At 37.1% G+C, this 26,490-nt stretch overlaps 1 protein-coding gene across 1 annotated transcript in view; it reads left to right on the top strand.

The window, feature by feature from the left end:
* The first annotated feature begins 5,564 nt into the window (after window positions 1-5,564).
* The window catches only part of PIK3R6 (phosphoinositide-3-kinase regulatory subunit 6), a 24,187-nt gene continuing 3,261 nt past the window's right edge, over window positions 5,565-26,490 (top strand). Inside the window, exons 1-17 of the mRNA XM_015815198.1 lie at window positions 5,565-5,683; window positions 6,584-6,667; window positions 8,545-8,636; window positions 10,419-10,487; window positions 12,579-12,711; window positions 13,104-13,173; window positions 13,710-13,893; window positions 16,702-16,849; window positions 17,467-17,559; window positions 19,271-19,724; window positions 22,018-22,117; window positions 22,221-22,322; window positions 22,739-22,849; window positions 22,940-23,030; window positions 23,428-23,498; window positions 24,216-24,306; window positions 24,951-25,021. Of these exons, the coding sequence (XP_015670684.1) occupies window positions 5,671-5,683; window positions 6,584-6,667; window positions 8,545-8,636; window positions 10,419-10,487; window positions 12,579-12,711; window positions 13,104-13,173; window positions 13,710-13,893; window positions 16,702-16,849; window positions 17,467-17,559; window positions 19,271-19,724; window positions 22,018-22,117; window positions 22,221-22,322; window positions 22,739-22,849; window positions 22,940-23,030; window positions 23,428-23,498; window positions 24,216-24,306; window positions 24,951-25,021 (1,977 nt within the window). The 5' untranslated portion in view covers window positions 5,565-5,670. The remainder of the gene's footprint in view (window positions 5,684-6,583; window positions 6,668-8,544; window positions 8,637-10,418; window positions 10,488-12,578; window positions 12,712-13,103; window positions 13,174-13,709; window positions 13,894-16,701; window positions 16,850-17,466; window positions 17,560-19,270; window positions 19,725-22,017; window positions 22,118-22,220; window positions 22,323-22,738; window positions 22,850-22,939; window positions 23,031-23,427; window positions 23,499-24,215; window positions 24,307-24,950; window positions 25,022-26,490) is intronic.

The raw sequence follows: 26,490 nt of genomic DNA, 5'->3' as shown, positions 1-26,490 counted from the left end.
CCACTAGAAAAACCAGCCCATTTCTCCATATATCAATATCTAGGAGCTTGCCTTAGTTTGGCCTCAACCATCCATCCTTGAAACTATGAGTCCTAACTTTTATGTAACCACAGCCTTTTTAGTTAAAGGTAGCTTAATATATCACAGTGAAACTAAAGAAATTATATCTGCAAATCAGAGGCTTATTAGGACATCAACACAGTGCTGTTGTGTTAATATATTTGAATAATGAGGGTTTCTCATTGCACATGCAATGAACAGATTCCATTTGTGGATGTATGTTTATAAATATGGGTTTTTAATATAAAGTAGATACTAGTACTTTATGACTGGCATCATTTTACTAGTCATAGATAGCTAGATGACATTGGTTAGTCTGACACCCTACAGATGTTTTCAAGTATGAATCCTATTATCCCCTAGCCAATGTGATGAAAAATCCGAAAATAATACATCAATGACTTCTAGGGGGATAAAGAGTAAAAAGTCAGGTAATTGAAATTGCCTTCTATGTCTTATTATTGAGTAGTTAATTTAAGCCAATTTTAGCAGACATCCAGCATTCAGTTTTAAACATACTTTACTCAACGGAACTTTGTAGAGAGCGTGCTTAGGACCACATGCAAAGTCAGGTTTCCTGAGATTCAAGATACATAAATAATGAAGAGATTGGCATATTACTTTTCAAGAATGTCAATGAAAAACAGCAGACTTAGAGATCAAGGAAACCACCAACTGTTTGCAAGAGAAGTCAGTTTTTATTCCCTCAGATTAGAGCAATTGCAAAATTTGCTTGGATTTAATTTTGTCCTAAAACTAGCAGAGGCGCATGTACATTTTATTTTGCTACTTTGGTTAGTTGCATAAGAATAAACAAAGGTAATGTTTCTTTTGATTGCCTTGAATGAAAGGCAATCTGCTGATTTGACATTCTGAACCTTACTTTAAGTAAGGTATCCCCCCTCCCAAATATGGGGCTCAGAACAGTTGCCTTATCTTAAAAGAGGTCTCAATGACTTACACACATTCTACAAACTAAGTGTGTGGCTAAAATTAATATCTAAGAATTGTCTTTCAGATCCTCAGGAAATGCAGGGAAATACTTCATTGTTTGCTGTTGCTAAATTTCAAGGTATAGCCAACTTCTGTTGTAGAATTGCTTCCTTAAGAGTTATGGGAGTTTGGCGGCTGTTTGTAGCTTCAGCAGTCACTGATGGCCCTGACAAAAGGTGTAAAGAGGAAGTTTGTCTACAACAACTTCTGCAGTGACTGGGGTCCTAAAATAGAAAACCGGAAATGGTTAGAGCTGTTTCTGCAATTAGGCCCACCCATGATGAGAAAGGAAACTTTTAGTCCTCAAAAAAAATCACTAGTAGAATCATTAGGTGTTGTATTTTGAATGGACACATGATCAGACGCCTTTTGCAAAACATCCAGCATGATCAGTTCAATTATATTTTCCATGATCAAAATGTTATATGGATTGAAATTTATTAGGCCACATTTTGGTTTTGAAAATCTAATGCAGTAATGACTTCTGTAGCATTGTATATACAGTAATTCCCAGCAAGGTAAGGATTTAAGTCTCTAATAAACGTTTAAAGAAAGTGCTGTATTGCTTCACCTTCATGAGAGAAGAAAGGTTTGTTGGTAGCATATTATTCTGGGGCAGTGGCACAGTTGAACAGTGCCATGTTTTTAGACCTCCTAGCTTGTACCAAGGACACTGGAAGGCTGTCATTTACCCTTCCCCTATATTGGCTTTATCCCCCTCCCCTTTTCTGCATGGAAAATTAACTTCCAGCACCAACACAGCAACACCAACACTCAAACTGTTTTTGCCCTTTTTGATCCCCTCCATAGGGCTGCAGGGGGATTGACACCTCCACACCCCCAGCAGCCAAAGAAGGAGTGCCCATTTTCATCATTTAGTAAGTTGTTTCCACAAAATGGAGGGAATTAGTTCACTAGAGAAGTGTTACTCTTATCCCAAATAAGCCTACTCTAGCCTTGGTCTTATCTCTTTTAGATACATTTGCAGGGTCAATCAGCTGGGTTTAAATAGGTATCTCCATGACCCAGTTAAGCATGTTGTGCAAAAGGCCAGTTATTCTTCCTCTCAATTGCTATCCAATGGCAGGCATCCTAAGTAGAGGCTGCTTAATGCAGTTTCCAAACTTGGCACCCCCTAAATGGCTTGAAATACAGGTAGTCCTTGACTTAAGCCATTTGTTTAGTGACTGTTCAAAGTTACAGTGGCACTGAAAAAAGTGACTTTTGACCATTTTTCACATTTACAACTGCTGCAGCTTCCCTGTGGTCACACGATCAGAATTCAGATACTTGGCAACTGACAATGTATTTATGATGGTTGCTGGGTCCTAGGGTCACGTGACCATATTTGCAACCTTCTGACAAGCAAAGTTCATGGGGAAGCCAGATTCACTTAACAACTGCATCACTAACTTAACAACTGCAGTGATTCACTTAAGAACTGTGAAGAAAGATTGAGGCAAGAAAGGTGAGGCAAATGAAGCAAAATTCACTTAGCGACTGTCTTGCTTAGTAATGAAAATTATGGGCTCAACTGTGGTCATAAATAAAGGACTACCAATTGTGGTCATAAGTCCCACCACCCATAGTGCTGCAAGCATGCCAGATAGTTGCAGTCCAATCTAGGTAAGAAACGCTTGATCAAGTGAGATGCATGTTGTAAACTTTGTAAAGTATTTGCTTAGAACTGAAAGGATTTCCTTCAATCACTCTCACAGAGTCTTTAGGAAGAATTAGAACACCTGAACCATTTCCGATCATTTCCCACCATTTCCCAATATACCTCAAAGTACTTTGGGGTGGAAATATCTTGTTTGTTTTTTCTAACTGCTTTCCTGGTGTCTGGCAAAATGATAGGTTCCCCCCCCCCCATATCAGTGAAACTTGCAGCTTATTAACTACATAAGTCTCCTGATTTTTTTCTGATGGGAATCAACTCTTACACGTGGTTTTGTGAACCGCTGAAAATTATTTGGTACTTAAGATGAATAATGAGTGAATTACTTGGGAAGACTAAAAACAAAATGGAAGTACCTGGGCACATTATCCCACATCTTTGTTTGCAAACCTCTAACTTTTTATAGCCACACAATACTTTAATAACCCAGTTATTAAAAAAAAAATCCCAGGACAGTGGAAGTACCATAAATGTACAATATGGAGGTAGGGAAATTAGCTAATGAGTTGTATGCCAGAGCATACAATGAGCCCCGAACAACATCTAAATGTGACTAATTTTAAATTTAATAAATGTAATTACTGATTTTGATTATTATTTTTGTCACATTAAAAATTGTACTTTGATAGCAACATCTAAGGGAGCTTGGAGGGAATACCAGTCTTGAAACCTTGGGATCGCTACATGCCTATCCCTGTTTTATGCATTCATTATATGAGTCTGTGAATCCTAATGTCTCAAAAACATCCTCAGAGTTTATATTGCTTTTGTTTCACAAGTTACTTCTCTAGAAATTTTTAAGCCCATGTCTTGTCACTTGAATTCTTGCAAGTATGTATATGCGCATATTGATATTTACAAGGAAAGTGTTAGCACATTTTGGAACAACCACTGGTATGAATCCACCCACATTTCAAAAGATTGTTGTGGTGGCACTTCTTGTTTTGCAGCTGAGGAGAAACTGATACCATTATCTTTGCTTGGGCTCACTGGGTTCATTCTCAAGCATGAATGCATGAATTCCATAGTGTAGCCCAGCCTGTATGCTCTGGGGAGGCCAGGTGATGTGAGGCTGCGGAATAGCTAACAACACAAGCATTTTACAAGGTTGGCTTTACCATTAAGCTCTTGGTCCAAAGGTGCTGGATAATTGCCTCAAAACTGGGCCAAATACACTGGAGTGTGGAAAATATGGCAGGGGGACAAAGCCACTGAATCCATGTGGCTTCTAACAGGCTGGTGGTACCTTCTTCCAAAGAGGTTCAGGATGAAATTGGGAGAGGGAGAGCCTGTGACAAGAAAATTTGCATATCAGGAGACTCTGGAGATCACTTTGAATGTATTATCAGATACTGCAGGTATGATAATATCTGACTTGACTTTACTGGCTTCAAACGTGTTAAGAGATCTGTAGTTTCAGGGCAAGAGGGAAGAGACAATACATTCCATTTTCTAATCCTTTCAAATATTTGCAGGTATTATCAACACTGGTGAGGCAGGTAAAGCAAGTCTATCTTAGGTATGTTTTTACATGGATGGAAATTGGCAGGTTTAAATGGCCTATTTTAGAGATCTGGCTGGGTATATAGATCCCGTAATATAAATGATTAGCTTATTGTTGTTTGGCTGTCATGAGTTTCCTTATGCTCTGTATAGCATACTAAGGTAAGTGAGACCTTCTTGATCTATGGCAGTCTCAGAGTATTGTATTCAAACTCTAACCATGCTGTATTTTCTACTGCCAGACCTTCACAATATCATTTCCTATGTTTACTTTGGAAGCCCTTTCAACATGCTTGGAAGCTAGGATGGATCTATAGCAGTGTATTTACAATTACAGGACAAGTATCCCATAGGTAACAGTCTGTTCATCATCTTAGCTAACTCTGTTCTGCCTGTCAGCATCCTGAATAGCAATGGTTTATGCTACAGCTGGCCTCACAATATTTAGTGTTGTTGTGGAATGTCGCACATTCTAAGACAGCCTTCCTCTAATCTGATGCAGTCCAGCTATATTGACTCCAAATTCCTACTATAGTCATATGATAAAGCTACTAAAAGGATTGTAGTTCAGCTCATGTAGAGGGTGGCAGACCAGGAAGGCTGTTTTAGGCCTGAGAACACTAGCCAAAAAAAGTGCACAGGTAGTCCTCGACTTACAACAGTTTATTTAATGACAGGTCAAAGGTACAACAGCACTAAAATAAATGACTTATGACCATTTTTCATACTTACAACTGTTGCAGCATCCCCATGGTCACATGATCAAAATCCAGATGCCTGGCAAGTGGTTCATATTTATGACGGTTGCAGTGTCCCAGGATCATTTGATCAGCTTTTGCAATCGTGTTACTAACTTAACAAATGCAAACTTAACTTAACAATCGTGTTACTAACTTAACAATCGTGTTACTAACTTAACAAATGCAAACGATTCACTTAACAACTGTGGCAAGAAACATCATAAAATGGGGCAAACTCACTTAACAAATGTTTCCCTTAGCAACATAGATTTTGAGCTCAATTGTGGTTCGTAACTTTTTCAACAAAGGAATGGACAACACTGACGGACTGAATTCTCACTGCAGCCTCCAATATGTTTGTAAAAAGAGCTCTGGAGGATTACAGTGCTGAGGAGTTTGGGTGGGGTGGGGTGGGGGGCTGTAGCAGCAGGAGGGAAAGAAAATCTCATTTCATGCACTTGTGTGAGTATGGATGTAATTCTGAACACTGAGCTGCTGTGGGAGGCAAACCATTTCATCCTTTGCTCTTCCACGCAGCAGTCCACAACCTCTGCCTTACACCATCATCTTATTTTGCAGAAGCAGCACAGGAACTGAGGCCATGCTGAGTGAAACTGAGACCTCCGTTCACCTAGCTCTCCAAAAAGCGTGGCTACAATTAAGCTTGCAATCAACTCCTTTAAACACTGTCCAGATATGGAAAACCCAGGTCTGTGCTTGGTATTAGAGCATGACATTCTAATTAGGAAAAGTGAAATGGTTCCAGTTTTCTTTTGCTATCCTTCCCTGTTGGGGGAAAAAGAAAAAAAGAAAACACAGGAGAGTGTCAAACACAAGGAACAACGTTGTCAGCTGATCAGATAAATTTATTTACTGCTATTCGCCTATTTACAAAAATCTCACCAGGCTAACAGCACTCTCAAGCCCTTCAGGCCTTTGTGGGTGTGTGTTAGGTCTCTGCTGCTTCCTCCCTTGCACAGATTCCAAGCTAGCCAGGCTATAGTTCCACTCCCAACCTCAGTTGCCGATTCCGTCACAACAGCTAGCTATGCTTAAACACAAGGAGCACCCAAAGAGTCTTAGGGTGCCTTGAAATTAAGCATTATTTATACTTAAAGACTGCATTAGAAAACTATTATAGGCTTGATTAAGCTCACTTACTATAAAAATGAACATTGTTGCAATTTTCTATCCTCTTTGTATTCTGTCCTCTTTTTACAATACGTAATACGTATAAACCTATTGATAGTTCATGGCTGATGGGTTGTTTAAATAAAAAATATCATTTTTTTTAAATAAATTGAATTGTTTACACATGGTACCCTTGAAGTTTTATTTGTAAATAGTGCCCAGGAAAGAAAGTGGAAAATACTGCTGAGAATATTTTGATTTTATCCATGTTCCACAATATTGATTTATTAGTCATAACTATGGTACTGCTTAGCTTAATGTACATATCTCAGATAGGAGCTAACAATACTGCTGATATATTACCAGGATTTTGCCTTTGTTGATAGGGGTTATGTATATGTAAACTTATGTAAGTTTGTATGAAACTAAAAAATTAGAAATCACTGAACCGCATGTTGATTATCTCTTCTGCTTCAAGAGGTTGAGTCAGACTTTCTCCGAAGTGTGCATGCCCTTCTTCGGGAACTTGATGGCCATCATCCAGCCTTCCAGAGTGAGAGAGGTAAGATCACTCCAGATTGCCAGCCTTCCAAGAGATTGGTTGCTGTGTGCTTACACTTCCATTCTGTCAAGCACGGGAAATCAGGAAATCCAGGCAGTTCAAATGAATATAAAGGTCTGTTGCTAATTTATTAACCAATAAGGTAAATTAGTGGTAGATAAGAGCAATGGGATTCAAGATCGGCTGGACTTAGATTTCTTGTGGGCGTAAAGGAACTCAAGACTGAAGACGCATTTGACCCCTCCCTCAGGCTCAGCTTGATCATCTCCTACACATTCTGTCTACATAAGCTGGAGCAAAGAAAGCTTGACTCTCCATGCTAGGATGTCATTCACTTGGAATTTGTTTTTGGATACCTTACTTAGTGAGATTCTTGCTCAAAGATGAAGTAATTGATCTGATCCTAGAAGACAGATCTCTGCCCATTAAATTCTTCATTACCAGTAAAACTACAGAAAAAAAGCAATTGCTCCTTGTCAAAGAACATGCTTTGTAAAGATGAAATTTCCATCTGTCATCTCTAGTTGAGATATTTCAGGCAGAGAGATAGCAGAGCTTTGCCTAAAGAAAAGAGAACTGCCAAATGGCTGGGTAGAGCATTGATCAAATCCAGTGGATTCCCAGTTGGTTTGGCTTAATGTATGCTAGGAATAATTAACCCACATAGGGTAGGTTCACACAACATGCTTAAGTGGATTACAAGCATGTCATGAATAAACTTTCAACCTAAAATAGCTCTGGAGTTGTCTGGGGACAAATTGACTTTCTCTGGTAAGCTGTATCCTATGAATAGAGAACAGATGGTTAACATAGAGTTAACCCACTCTTCTTATCACCCACCCAGAAATGAAAGTGTAGACTCTAGAGCAATATCAGGGCTTCTTTGGGAAGTAATTCTCTCTGTTATTTTCATTTCATAGTCAAATGGGGGAGAAAAAAGACACAAAAATAGTTAAGTTTCTGTCCACTGTGCTTCTGATTACAATTGGCTCTTGAGGAATTTCTTCCCAGGTTTTTCAGAGGAAAGTTAAAAAAGCAAAAAATGACAATCTTACTACTTTCTATGAAGATAGCCACTCTTCATCTTTGGTCATCAGTTCACAATGGTGATATATTTGCCTGGATTAGTTGTGTTGTGTGAAGATAACTGCAACAAAATATTAATGACAGATCACGGTGGACTCCCAACCAGTGTCAATATCCATTTCTCTTAGCTTTTTTTAGACTGCAATCTGGCCATTTGTATGACAGGGTTATTGCTGTTCTATAGCATTACAAATGCTGTATTGGTTAACTTGAAATACTGAAGTTAAATGAAGGCAATGTAATGTCTCAAAGGTGCTTTTCAAAAGGCATCTGGATTTTCTTGTTTTTTTTAAAAGTTTCACTTCTCATCCAAGAAGCTTCTTCAGTTCTTCAATTCTTAGATGAGAAGCAAAACATTTTAAAGGAAAAAATAAAGAAACTCTAGTTGCCTTTTGAAAAGCATCGTTGGGACAATCATGATTGCAAGACTGAGAATCTTTATAGACAAAAGGCAATGTAAGTGTTTTTGTTCAGATTTTTTTTTCATGCAGTACTACAGCTTTTTAAAAACATCTTGGAAGCAAATTCGTATTCTAGGTGGAAATGAACACCCCAGTTTTAAGGACTGGAAAGAATTATTAATATGTTTAATTGTACTTAAAGTTAATGATCACATGGATGAGCCCTTACCTGTAAAACATATTGAAAGACACCTACATCCTGAATGGACAGCTTTTCCTGAACATATTACAATCCAGCCTTCCCTCTTCTATGAATTCCATTCTTTTATATACTGTATCCTTGGATTAATAAATGAAACGTTAATAGATACTTTGATTTTGATCTCGCAGGGATGCTGAGATGGACCTTGCACAAGAAAATGGACCGGAATCCCCAAAATGGAATCCTCTGGATTAAAATTTTGGTGAAAGAACTTGAAAGAGTAAGAATGAGAACTACTGTGATATAATAGTAAATGTGTTGGATTAGGATCATGGAGACTTAGGTCAAGTTCACCTTCAGCCATGGAAACTCAGTGGGTGACTTTTGTTACTCAGTTGCTCTCTTGTTATCCAACCTGCCTTAGCAGCTGGTTGTGGTTTTTTTTTTTTGAAATAAAATAAATTGAGATTCCCACGTAAGATGCCTTGATCTCCTGAAGAAAAAGTGGAATGTAAACAATCCAGTTAATAGGCAAGTGACCTTAATTTAGGTTTGGGGGTAGTCTTGGTAGCCCAGACAGACTTGATCATGAATATAAAACTATGTTTTATGGTCAGTCCTTACTCTTCTGCATTTAGAAAGAATGAAATTGGCTTTCTGTCAGGGACCTTCGGCATCATAGCCTCAGAGAGATCTTAGCAATGCTGTCTTCTCTTGCAGCTGACACATAGGGATAGCTTCTCTGGGGTCCTTGGTGCTCTCTGAGCTTGGTGGTTTTCTTATGCAGACATTTCATTACCGAACTAGGTAACATCATCAGTGCTACTTATTGTCAGCTAGAACAGGAGTGAACAACTCTTGAACTGGGAACACATGCAGCCACTCCCCTAAAATTGTACTGCTGAAATTCAGTTACAAATTGTGAAAATTCAGCCCACAGAATGTTTTTTGATCCATTATTCTAAAAAGAAATAACAAAAGGGTCTAACCTAAATCAGTCTAAGCAAATTTATCTTACTTTTCAAAATCTCACAATTACAAATTAAGGAGACAATCATTTTCGTCCTACCTCTTTGTGTGTGCAAAGTTCCTAAAAGTTTTTTTTTTTAAGTAGCCCTTGGCTTAAAAAAAAAAAAAAAGGATGTCTGCATTGCTCTAGAATCTTTCTTGAAAGTAGCAAAACAAGACATGCTGCTTACCAAATCCCAGTGTAAAAGCAATTTTGCACTCTTTCGAGGTCAAGAATTCATAGCATCAACATCTAATTTGCAGGTCTATTTCCTTTCTGATTGCTTTATCTCAGTTTATCACACCTCCCATCATCTCTGCAGAGTTGACCGGAGACCAATGTTCCTTAATTTGTCTTTTCTATCTGCTTTTGCTCCTTTTCATTCCTAGCCCTTAATCTTGAGAGTAAAGAATCTTGAGTTTGGTTAGAGACAGATAATTATCAGTATTCTTTTCCCACAATTCTGGCAGGCTCATTTGAATATACATTCATCTCACAGTTTCCACTGAAAGCAAATCTTCAGTGTTTTTGTAAAAATTCAAAATTTAATTGTGGAATTGTGTCAGTGGGAAAAAAATAATACATTAAGAGCAACTCTGTCTTTGGCATAGTATCATTTTTTTAAAAAAAAATCTGTTTACAATAAATCCTTCCATATGTTTTATGATTAAAAAAACTTTTGTCGTTTTTTAGGACCAGTTTTCTCAAATACTATTCAACTTAGCTTATTCTCCTTTGGTTATGTGATATATGCCTAGCTCCTTCAAACTTCCCTTTAAACTACACATTCCTGTAGGTTTCAATCCTTCACCCCCTTTTATCAGAATGTATCAGAATAAGGAAGAGACCAGTTATTAAACAGCAGAGCACAAGGAGGTCTCATATTTTCTTACAGTTATAGTTATGCATTCTTTCAGAGGCATTGCAGCTGCAGTGCTCTGGCTGGCTGCCTTCCTCTCTTCTGTGATTTTATTTTGGGAAACATTGCCTCTCTTCTTTAGGAAATAATTCAATATTTAGAATATATTTAACGTAACTGTCTGCTTTTTCCAGGCAGAAAGATGTAACCATCAGAAGCACATCATCCCCCTGCTTCACACACTGATGTATACTCTGATCAAAGTAAGAACCTTATTTCTTCAGCACTGGGATTAATAGGTCAGAATGCGCTGATATCAGGCATTAATTTTGACACTGGGACTCCATATCCATTTCAAAGGGAGGAACTTATAAAGATTAGTTTGCTGTATCGCTATGTATATGCTATGCTCATTAATAAAAAGAGCTCTTAGTCTGGTGTGGTGGTTAAGGCATCCGGCTAGAAACTGGGTGACTGTGATTTCTAGTCCTGTGCAGCACAAATTCTTACACCCATGAGAATTAAATGTGCTCTTTCTGAAGGGTCGGTGACTTTAGGGCACTCACTGTCAGCCCTAGGAAGGAGGCAATGGCAAACCACCCTCAAAAAAACCTTGCCAAGCAGACTGCAGGAACTTGTCCAGGCAGTCTCCAGGAGTCAACACTGATTCGAAGGCACATTTGTGTGCATACACACAGATTAAGAATGCAGGGACTCTGATCTTAGGACAGGAAGCAGAGCTTTGTAAAGATGCCATGAACACTTTCATAATCAGCTTGCCTTGACAGATACAGATAATAGGATGCAGTATATTTATGAATGGCCATGCTGGCCCCTACTGTGCACTACATTATTCATTATATCAATGGGAAAAGAAAATGTTGTGATTTTGTGATTGTGTTTAGATTATCAAACGAAGTCATTACTAAAAGCCAACATGGGTTTGTCAAAAATAGATCATGCCAGACAAATCTTATTGCATTCTTTGACCAAGTGACAAAATTAGTGGATCAGAGGAATGCTGTGGATATAATTTATTTGGGCTTCAGTAAGGCATTCAATAAAGTAGATCACAACCTACTACTCGATAAGATAGAAAAATGTGGGGTAGACAGCATCACCACCAGATGGATCCGTAGCTGGCTGACTGGCCGTACTCAGCGTGTGGTCCTCAATGGAACCGCATCTACATGGAGGGAAGTGTGTAGTGGGGTGCCCCAGGGCTCTGTTCTGGGCCCAGTGCTCTTCAACCTCTTCATCAACGATTTGGACGAGGGGATAGATGGGGAACTCATCAAATTTGCAGACGACACCAAGCTGGCAGGAATAGCCAACACTCCAGAAGACAGGCTTAAGATACAGAAGGATCTGGATAGACTTGAACACTGGGCACTATCTAACAAAATGAAATTCAATGGTGAAAAAAGCAAGGTTCTACATTTAGGCAAGAAAAAACCAAATGCACGGGTATAGTATAGGGGGTACCTTGCTCAATAGTAGTAACTGTGAGAGGGACCTCGGAGTCCTAGTGGACAATCACCTAAATATGAGCCAGCAGTGTGCTGCAGCTGCCAAAAAGGCCAACACAGTGCTAGGCTGCATTAACAGAGGGATAGAATCAAGATCACGTGAAGTGTTAATACCACTTTACAGTGCCTTGGTAAGGCCACACTTGGAATACTGCATCCAGTTTTGGTCACCGCGATGTAAAAAAGATGTTGGGACTCTAGAAAGAGTATAGAGAAGAGCAACAAAGATGATTAGGGGACTGGAAGCCAAAGCATATAAGGAACGGCTGCTGGAATTGGGTATGTCTAGTTTAATGAAAAGAAGGACGAGGGGGGACATGATAGCAGTGTTCCAATATCTCAGGGGCTGCCACAAAGAAGAGGGAGTCAAGCTATTTTCCAAAGCGCCTGAAGGCAGGACAAGAAGCAATGGATGGAAACTAATCAAGGAGAGAAGCAACCTAGAACTAAGGAGAAACTTCCTGGCAGTTAGAACAATTAACCAGTGGAATAACCTGCCTCCAGAAGCGGTGAATGCTCCAACACTGGAAGTTTTCAAGAAGAGACTGGACAGCCATTTGTCCAAAATGGTATAGGGTTTCCTGCCTGAGCAGGGGGTTGGACTAGATGACCTCCAAGGTCCCTTCCAACTTTACTATTATTATTATCAGTAATGTAGACTACTTATAAATGGGAATTCTATAACCCTATCATAATCCTACAATCTGCTTTCTACTCATGTTTAACATAGTACCTGCAGCAGAAATTCTTACACCTCTGAGAATTAAATGTGTTTCAAATGAAGAAACTTCTGCTTGGACATTTACTGTGGGTTTTTTTTTCCAGGTGCCTTGCTTATCTGATGACCTATATGAGAGGGTCTATGATTTCTTCAAGAAGTTGCTTACTTTACCCAAGCCTTTCTGCACTATTGGTTTGGATTATGCTTGCCAACTGAAACTAGAACGCGCAATACCAGGTAGGCAAGCTTTATTTAATTTAGTTTGTTGTATTTGTTATGATTTAATGGCTATTTATTAATAAATACATACAATTAGCATCAAAGGAAAAGGGATCAGAAAATATGGGACAATTACGATGAACTATCCTTTAAATATGCAATGATGCATGGACCTCTCCCCAGGAATGCTTCATGAATAATGCAGGAAGATTACACAATAAAAGGCTTATCTGTAAGCATATTTCACACTTTCATTAAGACCGCTTTGAGATTATTTACTGTTCAAACTGTCCAGTAGCTCATGGTGGCAGTTTTGAGCTTTATTCCCTTATCCAATTGTTTATTAGTAGAATCAAAATCAGACCATGGACATTTGCATTTTGATTGCTGTGTATGTGCTTACCCACTAGGGATATTATACCAAAGGAAAGTCTCTGCAGAACAAGGTCTCAAAAATGACTCATTCCCTTATCAGGATAAGTAAGTATTCCACTTCCCATGTCTCTTTTGTGCCTAAATCTATCCTAAAATTAGGACTTTGTATCATTTGATGGGGCAGTAAACTCAAAAGTATATGAAAATGATTGGTGCTTTATGGTCATCAGGTTGAAAGAAGTTTTCCAAGTTGTTTATACCCAGGTTTTTAAGTATGCTTTGTATGTGTGTGATGTTACATATCTGTTGCAGAAGAACATCACTCTGACTCTTTAATATACCTTTACTTTGATTTCTATTAGTTAAACTTTGTAAAATTGTAAATAGATTTATAATTTGTGATAAAACGTCCACATGAAAATAAATTGCTAGATCACAAAGATCAAGTGTGTATACCAAGATGAAACCATTAATACTGAAGGGACATTAACATTACTGAACCTGGAATATTGTGGATTTAAGCATGGAATTGATTGTTTACAGAGGCCTTTAGTTTCCCATGCAGACCCTTGGATTTACTTTCATATCTGTAACTAATAAATTCTGCTTATGTAATATATATTAACTCTTCATTTCCTTAGGATTTTCATGTTTGTTGATCCAGATTTGCTCTCTGGGGCTGTGTGCCAAGCACTAGTTGATGAAATCAAGGCTGCTCAAATGTTCCAGTGTGCCAGGTCCTGCATGATCTATGTAATAGCGCATGCCTTCCAAACAGGCCTAAAGGAACATTGTGATATGAGGAACTTGCACGAAGTATTTCAGGTATTGTGAAGAAACAAGAAAGTTTTGGTTTTGCAGATTAATGATTGAATGAATGAAGTAACTAAAACTCCTTAAAGTAATAGTTTCACTCTAAATAGTATAGATGGAGATTTTTAACTTCCTTCTTTCTCAAAGTGCTGCATCAAGATTGGCTTTTCAGTTCATAGATAGATAGATCTTATATACATGTGTACTGTTCAAGGTTGCCCAAGAAAAACACAGAATTCCCTTACCTTCTTGGACATCACCTCACATAATATTCAATAGGCTGCGAACTGTAGAAATTGAAGTCTAACACTTCTGGAGGCTTTCTGCCTTTTAAAGAAAAAGAAATGTATTGGAATACATAGAAAAGACCGCATTTTTTTTCTTAAGGTTAAAAAAAAACCAGTTGTACTGGGAAATAGAAACAAAGCCAGTAATCCTACAGATAAAAGGCCAATTCTTGGAAATGTGCTTATTTTCCTGCAAACATTTAGCCCAAGAAGCTTTGATGATATTTAGCCACAAATCTGGTATACACTATGTACTCTAGATTTCTTTTGAAGCTAAACTTCACATTAATAGAAAATGAGCTGCATTGCAAAAGGTTTAGATTGTCTGCTTCCCTGCAAACATTTTGTGAAATAAGCATTTTTATAATTTCAAAGTGAAACTATTTTCTGTAAGACTTTATAATGACCGAGAAAAGTAGAGAATTAGATGTGGAATGGCTTACTGATCCACCTGAAAGTTTGATATCACATTGCATAAAATGTAGTAGGTTTTGCATCACTGAGTACAGTGCTAAAATATGGATTTTCCACATTAAAAATGCTCCCAACTTTTCTTAAACAAGCCTTGATAAATAACAGGGCAATCCTAAACATAGTTAAGGAAAATAATGAAATGGTGAACCCATTACACCTTCCAAAGCCTTGTTGACTTAAAGTGGAGACTGTGCTTGATAGGACTTTAGTTTTTCTTAATCTATCACCTCCCTCCACATTTGGATAAAATATGGCTTTATATTTCAGATGGTGAAATCGAGGAGTCCAGTGCTGTCCCCATTTCCAGAGATCATATGGATTTTGAATCTAGTATCTCTATAACTTTAGTCATCCTCCAAACACACCATTGGTGTTTGTGGGGCATATAAACCAGCACCTTCTGGATTATTTGAGGCAGGCAGAACCAGTTTCATCAGTAACAGACCATGATAATCGCAAAATGACATGCATCTGATACTAGCACACCAATGCAGCAATTATGTACTTGCATCACAATATTTGCATGACTCATGGTATTTCCATGATGCCATCACCCATGAGCCATTATTTACCTGTCCTGCATACACCTATATACAACATGTCCTGATTAGAATAATTCATTTTGCAATTGGGAAAATCTCTCTCCTAAACTCCTCAGCCAACCAATATTTTTTTTTACAAATTAAAATCTTCCTCTAATTTGGAATCATGGAGTTTTAAGTGGCCTCTGAGTCTCACTACTCTGTGCTGTGATCTGAATTAAGGTAGCCCTTAAAAATGATTCTCCATCCTCTGCTTAAACACCTCCAAAGAAGGAAATTGGTTTATCTGTTGAACTGATTTTTATGTTAGGAAATATTTGATAGCATTCAATTAGGAATATGACTTTCTCTAAGTTATATCCATACTTATAAGATATCCATACTTATGTGTCTTGTGCATGATGTATGGAACAATGTGGAACAATAAATAAGCATTTCTTATCCATCTTCTGTGTGATATCCTTTCAGGTATTTGAAGAATGCTATTGTATGCTCCTCAGTCCCTTTTTTCAACGCTAAACATATTTACCTTTATCCATAGGAATTAGTTTCTAGTCCTTTGATCATCCCAGTTATCCTTCTCTGAACTTGTTCTAATTTCTCTGAATTCTTCTTAAAGTGTGATGCCCAGAAATGGACAATAAGTGGGGAGGGGTCTGACTAAAGCAAACGTGATTATTTTCCATGATTGGTAAACTATTTCTATGGATGCAGCATAAAATTTCATTTGCCATTTTGGCAATTACATCACATTGCTAATTCATATTTAATTTCCAGTCCACTGTTATTTAATCTTCTCACAAGCACCATTTATGTTTCTAGTACTTTTATTGGATTGTCCTTCCTAAATTGCAAAAGTAATATTATGAAGTATTGATCATACAAAATTCCACTTAGGATTGCACATATTAGTGGCATTGAAAACTGATTGGTTATATTATTAATGCATATTAAAATCTCCTAAATGCTTGTATTCAGTGATGTAATCATCAAAAATGGACCAGTGTATTTGTCCCTTTAAGTCCCCTTCAGATTTTGTTTGAAATCGGCTTCTGTCTTTAATGGCAATAAAAACTATGAAATTTCAACATTGATTGGAGTAAGCTCTATTAAAATTAGTGGAAATGAGTTTTGAAAAAATGTGGATAGGATTTGCATTTCAACAAGCCATAATTAAAACAAGCTGTTTATTATTTAACAGGAGTAGGCAAAGAGAATCTTACAAAATATAATTACATTGTTAACCCTAGTTAAAATAATGTTTTTTTCATAAGCATATTACTGGGAAAAAATGAAACAATCCCAGTGGTCAAATCACTTCCAGAAATATGTCAGTTGGATCAAGTATTCCATGTTTGCACTTTCCTAGTGAAAAATTAGTTTTCTATTTAAAACTGAGTATTATGACAGTAGATCTATATAAACATCTGCTCACTTGATGATTGAATAAAGCTGAACACATTTTGCAAGCCATGAATTTCATTCTAGGAGTTTATCCTTATCTTTATCCTTGATAGGCAAAACCCTTAGATGAGATTGAACACTGTTTCCAAGAAGTGATGGCAGCAACTGAACATGCAGTTGAGGAAATGAATCTGGAATATAGTCGATATGTTGAGGCCCTTGAGAACATCTATAGCACATTGTTGAGTTCTTCGGAGAGAAGTAAGTGCAGCATTCTGGAACTTGGAAGAAGAAGGTCTTGGTTCCTGAGCTGTTTTTGGGAAGGTGGTTTGGGAATTTGTGATATACCCTCTTCTACATGCTTTATTTCTCTCAGTATGTGCAGCAGGATGAATATATCCAATCTGTTCCTCATATGGAGCTTTACAGTCCTTGGCAGCAAAAAGCAACAATGTCAAAATCAGTCCCATAAGAACTGTATTAGGTATTTTTCTTTTAAGAAAAAGAAAGCTAAAGCAGCAAAATGCCAACTGACATCACCCAGCAAAATGCCAATAACTGGGTACAATTAATTAGGTATTCTTATCCCCAAATCTGAATTTCACTCTCCTTCTATAAGAATGCTGCTGCCTATAAAATAGCTACTCATCTCACATTTAATCAGATCTTTCTGTGTGATTTTTCTACATGAGCATCATTTTAGAGAACTCAATGTGAGGTTCCATAACCCAATGCAGAGCAAACACCAGCCTTTCCAACATTCTCACAGACTAATTTTCACAAATTTTCTGATCTCTTTCTAAGTATCAGGTTTTTTTGACTGGCCAAAACTATAACCTGAAATGATGTATAATCAGCAATTTGTTTGTATTTTACAGGGGTGAAGAAGTCTTCAGTAGGCAAAAGTTCAGACATCCCTTTGCCCAATCCTAAAATCAGCTTCCACCTGTGGACTGATGAAGACCAACTTTGTAAGTATCTGAACTCTGACAAAGGTTATGGAACTGTAGCTAACTGGCAGAAAAGTAAAACTGTTTGTGGTAGAGTCCCCACTTAGACTTAGCCAACTATCACAGTGTTGATATAAAGATCATGATAAATGGCTTTATATTATCTCAGCGATGGCTGGATGATGCTAGGAAGCCTATAAGACACTGTGGGTGGAGGGTGTGGGTAAGGGATAACCACAATCTCATTAGTTTTTTTTTCTGACAGAGAAGCAGGGCAACTTCAATGCTTAAGAAGGCTTCTTAAGGGCTTAAGGTGAACAAGGAAGCTCTGAATCAGAAAGTTATTATTTGAAGGAAGCTGTGGATGCAAATGTCCTTGGAGATTCTCAGTCATCCAGATCATGGTTATCCCAAAGGTGCTTTTTCAAAAGGCAACTGGACTTTGTTTTCCCTTGAAGATGTTTTGCTTCTCATCCAAGAAGCTTCTGAGTCAGAACTGAAGAAGCTTCTTGGATGAGAAGCAAAACGTCTTCCTTTTGAAAAAGCACCTTTGGGACTTTGGATACAAATAAGTTATGTAACAGGAAAAGAAGAAGAAAATAAATAATGAATGGCAGATTGCATATCCATGTCAATACTGTGGGCACAAAAAAAGCTTTTCCAAGCGTGAATAGTGCAGCATGACAAAGGAAAGTAAATTGGAATGTTTTGATAAATTTCTGAATGATTTCATTTCCCCCATGAGTTAGAACAGTGGTTTGGATGCCATGTGAATGCTATTCAGGAAATACTGTATATTATATGAAAATGAATATATAGGCTTTATTTCCTTGATTAAGATATTAAAAAATATCTTAAGTGCATATTTGAAATGACTGTGAGGGGTAGTCAGACTCAGTATGTTTTATTCTGCTGTATTTTTTGTGTTTGAATATGAACACATTGAATAAATATTTGAAAGCCTGCCACATTCTTAAAGGAACAAAATGAAAAAAGAAAAACAAACCTTCTAAACCCATGAACATGGCTTAATTACAAGTAAAAGGTTTATGTTAAAGGGCTGTTTTTATTTGAAATAAAATCAGTTCTCATCAGGATTAGTACTCCATTTTCATTATTGTTCAAAAAATCATCATGGCTGTTCTTTGTCCCTCAGATGTATTGTTTACTGCAAACAGCATTTTTGCAATAATTGCTGAGAAGTGATTTTCAGTGGCTTGGGGTGTGGGGGAAATCTTGTGGCTGTGATTAAGGTTAAGACAGATTGTGACTGCTACAGTTATTTTTTCTTCATGATCAAAACAGACGTCTTAAGCCACTTTCTCTTCATTTTAGTTTGTGCTTTGGCTCATAGAAAATTGGCTAGTAAGGCTACCCTTCCCCTTAACATTTGACTAATGAATAAATATATTCAGTCTTTTATTTCTAAATACAAGGGACCTGTTAAAAATGCACTCATCCAGCTGCATTCTGAAGTTTTATAAGTCCCAAAGACAGGGGTTTTCTTTTTTCAGCAGAACATTTTTAAGCTCTAATCTTTTCAAGGAGAAAGACATTAAAGCTTTTCGTGGCAGCATGCCCATTACTTTATGTTCAATTATGTTACCTTCAAGAACCAAAGCTTCAGCCTAGGAATGTGAACAAAATCTTTATTTTGCACAAGAATCCGTTGTGTCCTGGCTACAAGCTTCTGAGGCTTTTCTCAAGATCTCACACTATCTTCTCATTTTAGGGAAAGAGCTGGTGCAGTTTCTCCGTTCACCAAGTCAGAGTGGTGAACAGGATTCTCTGAGTCCAGGACTGGATGGCTTTGAATTTCAAGATCTGGTGCCAGATTACGACTGCTGTGAACAGACACGTTTCTCTGTGCTCTCCAATGACAGTGGGATTGAGCGAGACTTGCCCCTTCTGGCTGATGACATGCCAACTTCCTGCAATGCTGAGACTGAGCACTCTCGGCTCCAGAGAAAGGGTTGCATGAAGAAGAAATATGCAGATAGCATAGCTTTGCTTCAGAGTAATTGCAGTGGGCAAGGTGCAAAGCCAACTGGGAAACTGCAGCGGAAATACGGTGGTAGTATCATAGAACCAATAGTTAAAGTGAAAAAACTGCATACAGCTCGGGTCTTGGTGCTGGGTGATGACAGGATACTGGGACGCCTTGCCCAGGCCTATCACTCTTTGAGGTTAGTATTGTATAATGCAGATACTTTCTCCTCAGGAAACAACCAGGTAGCAACTAGGGTACTATGTAAACCAGAGGTGGGGAACCATGGCCCCTTTATGACTAGGGGACTTCAACTCCCAGAATTCCTGAGCCAGCATGGAAAGGACCATAGTTCCCCATCCCTGATGTAGACCATATTTCCTAGCACTTCGGGTATAATTTAACAGTAACCATAATTAAAACAGTGAGATGGCAAACAATAACTGCCTTTCTCTTTTGTTATTAATATTCCAGCTATCTTTCTATGGCTGCTAGCCAACTCTTCCTGGCTTGTCAATTTTTATAAGCTGTAACTAAAACCTACCGGTACATTGCCAGGTTGGGAATGAATTCATGTTATATGAGATAGGAGAGGCTTATCTCTTTTTGTTTGTTTTTGTTTTTGTTTTCAAAATTGAACTCCTGCATCTGCACAAGGAATGTATATAACAAACTAGAAACATCTGCAGGAACAATTCTGCTTTGTAGCCTGATGTCATTTTCCTAGTGGCCTCACCATCAATTAACCATTAGCATCTTAGTTAACTACTAAAAGTCCAAGTTTTTATATTCAGGCAGCATAGTGAACGGGATGATAATAGATTGAACCACAGCATACTACAGTACTTTTTGCCGCTTCACACAAGGAAATTACTATTTCCTAATTACTTAATTGCTTTATTTCAAACTGGTGTATTTCTTTTCATTAGCACATCTAGACTGAAAGGGTGGTAAATGGGCTTTTTCTACAACTTTAGTGACATACATACATACATACATACATACATACATACATACATACATACATACATACATACTAAAAAGAGTCATCCCAGCAAGCTTTAAATGATGATAATAAAGTGTTTTAGGTGTTGCCTTAGGCATAAAAACCAGCTGGGAGACTTTGGGCAAGTCACCCTCTCTCAGCGCAGCCCACCTCACAGGACTGTTGTTCTGAAGAAAATAGTTGGAAGGAAGAGTATTTGGTGAGTTCACCACCTTGCGTTAATTACAGAATAATAAAGGCAGGAGAAAAAAACCCCAAATAAATTAATCAATAAATAAATCCATTTTGTATGAAATAGATGCCTTTTATTGAGCAGAATATATGCCCTTTCAACTCCAGCAGAAGAAAAATGAGATGTGGCAACAATTAAGCCACATTATCCATGTTTGTTCTAAAATATTAATTCTGGATGTTGACGTTACAATTCATTATCATTCATCTTAACAAGTCTAAGGACATAATATTCCTCAAATGATTAGTACTTAAAGTTTACAATGGAATTGCAGTATCTCACTGTAGTGGATGAAACCTTTTAACATGCTATAGAATGTAGTTTTTGTTAATCAATTGTCATATTATGTTAGCAGTAGGTCATATGAGGTTTGGCAACATGAGTGCTTAGATTCCCTCCCTCCCACTATTCTATAAAAAGATGTAGGGAAGAGACAAGAAAGAGGCAGCCACAAATTAAGAAATAATGAATTTGCTTTTTTTAGAGAATAATATAGATTCTTATACACCAGCTTCATAACTGTCAAAAGGATAAAGTCAAATCTCCTTTGATTAATGCTCAACACTTGATAACTTAATAGACACATTATTTTGCCCTTTTCCAAGATTTTTCCTGTCTTCCCAAGATTAGTCAATTTGATCTCTCTTGATGGTGTCCAATTCAGATATTTGTTTAGCTATTTTAAATCAGCCAAGTTACCTGAGTATTGTCAGATTACTGTAGCACATTAATAAATCTTCCAATATTTTCTCAGTCAGAATACACACAAAGAGAGAGAGACAGAAGATAATATAATGTAGCTCAGGGTTGAATTGAGAAGCCTTTGGTGCTCTGAGCTTGGTTGCAGACATTTCATTACCTGACTAGGTAACATGATCAATGGTAGTGAGTATGGGGTTTGCTATTTATATAACTACCACCGCCATCTTAGTGCTGTCCAAGCTTGGTTGTTTGCATGCAGACATTTCATTACCCAACTAAATTTCATCCCCAATGCTAGTGAGTGTGGGATTTGCTCCCCATATATAATTACACCTTCATCAAATTTCAGCCCCACCAATACTGGCAGGCCAAGTTTCTGTATATAAATAGGGAGAAAAACCTCAGACTCATTAGCACTGATTATGTTATTTAGTTGGGTAACAAGCAGGCAAATTACCAGCTCAGAGCATGCCAAGAACTCCAGAGAAAGAGAGAGAGAGATCAGTTGTTACTGAAGAAGCCTTATCAGACCTTATTTTTCTCCATGTCCAGGAAGCGAGAAAGCAGGCGGGTGTTTCTTACACAAAGGCTAAAAGTACATTTTTATTATGTGCCTCTTGTTGAAGAGCAACCAATCTCTTCCCTTATTGAGGTGAGTGACTTATAGTCGGTAGTAGAAGGGGATTTTGTGCAAGTGGATGTTGTCCTATGCAGTATAGAGTAAAACTTTGCTTCTCTTTTCTCTGCCAAAACAGGGAGAGCCATGTGAGTTGGCTGCCTATCTTGGAAGAGCTGATCCGTGGTACGAGAGCAATATTAATTCCCTCTGTTACACAATTCCGAAGCTGGCCACCATGGTAGGAGAGAAAGCCCTTCCTTCTGCATGTGTAGAAACAGCTATGAGATTTTCGGACCCATTCTTGAAATAGCAAAGGAAACCAGCAATATCACCATCCCTTAATCAGAATCCTCAGCTTATAATAGCCAACTTGACATGAGGGCTATGTATCATCCTGCTATGTTTGGGGTCATAGCCCTACCATTAACTGTCTTTTATATTTCATAAAGGTGTAGTTATTGTTGTTGGTGTAATAATGGGGACAGAGAAAGAAAGAAACATCTTACTTTCTAGTATTTTAGATGAGAGTCTACAGTATGTGATTCAGTCAAATAATATTTTTCTTAATCATACTTCTATATTTATCAGCATGTGTGCTAGAAATAGCAGATATAAATGGTGTAGACTGATGTAATCATTTTTGATCCCATGCAGCTTTCTTCACCAAGCAAATCCACACTCTCTGAATTGTTTATTATTGATGTGATTACATATTATGTGCGTCTGGGCTTACAGCCAGTTTTCTTCCAAGTCTATGCCGTGAAGGTCAGTAGTCTTTAAGGATGAAAATATTTATCAGTTTAAACAAAAATGATTATATTTCACCCAGTGAGGATGGATTCTCTTATCTTTCAGATTTTTTTTAATAATGCTGCCTTGGAGCCAGTTGAGGACATTTTCCTCACTGAGTTAAGAATAAACTTTGAAGAGTTCAACTCTTCCAGAGGTCTGTATTTCATTTCAAGATTTATTATCTATTGCACTTTCAGTTTTATTCTCAAAACCTGTAATCAGTCTTCCCTGACCAATATGTTAAAATACTGTTCCTTTCATCCCAACCCAATGAACACGTTGTAATATTTATATTTAAAAATAACCTTAGACAAACTGAGCCTATTTAATGTTTTCTCCTCTGATTACATCATTAGCACAACTCCTTGGCCTTTTTTCCTCTCCTCAACAATATTTAGGTAAAAGTTCACATGCCATTCCGTACAGAACAAACAAACAAAAATATCAAGTAGAAGAGCACTGGATGTCTCAATATTCAGTCTGTCTGTAAACTAACTGGAAAATTATTATTACTGTCATAATTGGTTGAAAGCTATGTCTTTCTCTACTAGACAATTTACCAACGAAGAAGAAACCAACAATAGAATTTCCTGGTGCAGAACTTACATTATTCTATAAAAAGGTAAGAAATTATACAAATCCTAGGTAGAAATGGGAAACTCTAGACTTTTAGGAATTGGAATTAAGTTCCAGCAAAATATTTCACCCACATCAATAACTTGAGTTTCAGTATTGAAAGTTATGCTTCAAATGTATGTAACAAGCAAGTTGACCTAATTATTTTATCTCACATTAGACTTAGAAGTTAGCTGAATTTAAATGTTCTTCAAAGAGATGACAAACATTAAGAAGAAAGCGAGTAATTTGACTTATAGACTAAGACATTATAAAGAACTGAGAGGAGATATGTAGGGTTATGCAAAGCACTCAGAAGAGACGGTTCACAAAGCACATTAGTACAAACAAAACCTTTTTAAAATATTAAAAGCACTGCATTTTTTTTACAAAGCTTTGATAGCTGCTTGATTTTCTGCTGGTATACGTGCATGAGGAAGCAACACTTTTGAGACCTCCAATGAAGCGAAGTGGCCATGGTTCCCATGTGTAGCCAGACACAGTTTTTGAAACAGTCAGATGGAGCTGGTGAAGGACATTACTGCTTTAATGCTTTGAAGTGTTCCTTTGGTGCTGATATGCTTTGTGAATCATTGCTTTCAAACACTCTGCCTGGCCCTATTCAACATAAGTGGAAAAGCGTCTGTTGGATGGATGGCTGAATAGCTTCTTCATTTTATAAAGCATAAATGCAATCATGAAAGTAAAACATCTTTCTTTTTAGGTTTTGCTGAGTAACCGTGAACAGGATGAGATGATTTCTTTGCGATCTACAGGCCTTGTTATAAAAACCATTCCTTCACGTGAATTTGAAGGTAAAAGTTATGGTGGGTTATGGAACCATCATATTCATTTAAAAAATAAAAAACAGATAGAATTGTGTTGATTATGATATACAGTATAGATGTATCATCCAATAAGTGTCAATGGAATTCCTATAAAATAGGCGGGAAAAATATTTCTATAGAATGTTCCCTATAAATTATTATTTTTAAAAACTCCAATGTGTGTCTTCCTTACTGAATATAAAAGCTCATCTACTGTATAAAAAGTGTTCAAAGATAGATTATCTTCTTTTACTGTGCTTCTCACCTGCATTTGTAATGAAATTTATGCAATCACTTTCTTCATAGAATTATAGATAGTAAACTGGGCTATATAAGCACATTTTACACTTAGCCTCAAGTCCCAAAGGCAGTGTTGCATCACTTTATAACTTTATTAACTGATTTTTCTTCTTTCTGCTAGTTTTATCTTACTATGTCCAATCTGTATCATTTACTGTATTTTAAAATGTTTTTAATTTACTTGTACTGTATACTGTCCAGAGAATTCTAACTATTGAATGTTATAACAGTAGAACAAAATAAACTAAATCAGAATGTGGTTATTCTGCTAGACATGTGAAGGGTCAGGACAAGGTCAGTACTCATTAGTTCTTCATTTTTTTCCATTGTAGATCTAGTGTGCTTGACTGTAAATATTGATGAAGTCATAAAAACCTCCAACATTTCAGGACGATCATATTCTGTAAGTGATACTGTGATTTTTCAGGAAGAGGAGCCATGATGCTAATCAATACTTGGAGAATAAGTTAGGGAAGAGGTTTCTGGATTAGTTTGGCAAATCAGGAATTTGCAAAACTGAATTTAAAATGCAGTCTATTGCTAAATTGCTGTTTGTGTCTACTTGCTATTGGAGATGTTGGTTGATCAGAGTTTCCAGAATTTCAGTTGATTTAGTAACTCGTGCTCTTTTATTTATTTTATTTTTTTCATTATTTCTAAAAAAAGTTAGACTTTGTCTTCAACTTGTTAAAGTTTGTGCATATTAAATGTTTTATATTGATAAAATTATTAGGGCAAAAAAGCTCCTTGCTTCCTTCTCACAATGATCTATAGAATATATAGCAGATAATTTAAATATCATAGTAGAAAACGCAGTTCTTCTAAGAGTATTCAATGTAGCTAAGAAGTTTTTGTTTAATATATTATTCAGTAGTAGAAAGCAAATAGTTTCATTAAACCTTTAACAAGGACTATTTCAAACCTCAGAATCCCTTGTATTTTCTGCCACATTAAAAAAAATGTTTTAAGGGACTGATGATGTAGCAGGAATAATTAACCACCTTCTCTTTAAAGGTAGTCCTTGCTTAATGACCAGTCATTTTACAACCATTCATAATTATGACTGCCACAGAATGGGTGCTATGATTCATAAAGCACCCCTGGCTATCAAAATGGTCACACTGCCCTTCCTCTATATGGTCATATGATAGCATGTTGCGCAGGTCAGCTTATGACTGGTTGTGATGTTCTGTGATCAGATGATGGCAATTCACAGTGTTTTAACGCCCTTTCAAATGAATAGGTTCACTTAACAATCATGGCATTCAATTAATGACTGCCATAAAATAGAGCAGAAAATTACTTCTGCAGATGCCTTGACTTATGATCCACATGACTTAAGATGGTAATTCTGGACTCAGTTATGGTCATAAGTTAAGGACTACCTTTAATGCTTGAGCCCCATTCCATTAATAGTTCCCTGAGCAAGGCAATTTTATTTTAAACTAGCTGTACCTGGCCACGTGTTGCTGTGGCTCAGTCTGGTTAAATGGAAAAGAAAGAAAAGAGAAAGTGCACGTTTGTGTCACAGGTGTGACATCTATATAAAGTAGGTATATAAAAACACGCGCATATTCGAATGCAACGTTGTGTCAAAATTTCAAAGCAGTCGGTGAAGAACTTTCAGAGATTTAAGATTTTGAACAAACGAACATTTACATTTTTATTTATATAGACTTAAGAAATTATAATCATACTTTTTCTGTGTTGCATCAGGTTATTTTTAATGAAGGATAGCTTTCTAAAACTGTATTTTGTGATATCAAATATGACTCATACAGTTTCCGGTGGTCCTAACAAATGACTTATTTAGCTGTATTGAGAAAATGTTTAAAAAGGGAAGACAATTCAAAACACATCTTTATTTATTTG

The sequence above is a fragment of the Protobothrops mucrosquamatus genome, unplaced genomic scaffold (genome assembly GCF_001527695.2).
Source record: "Protobothrops mucrosquamatus isolate PMUCROS unplaced genomic scaffold, P.Mucros_1.0 scaffold325, whole genome shotgun sequence".
NCBI lineage: Eukaryota > Metazoa > Chordata > Lepidosauria > Squamata > Viperidae > Protobothrops > Protobothrops mucrosquamatus.
This window is presented reverse-complemented; position numbering and strand designations above follow the sequence as displayed.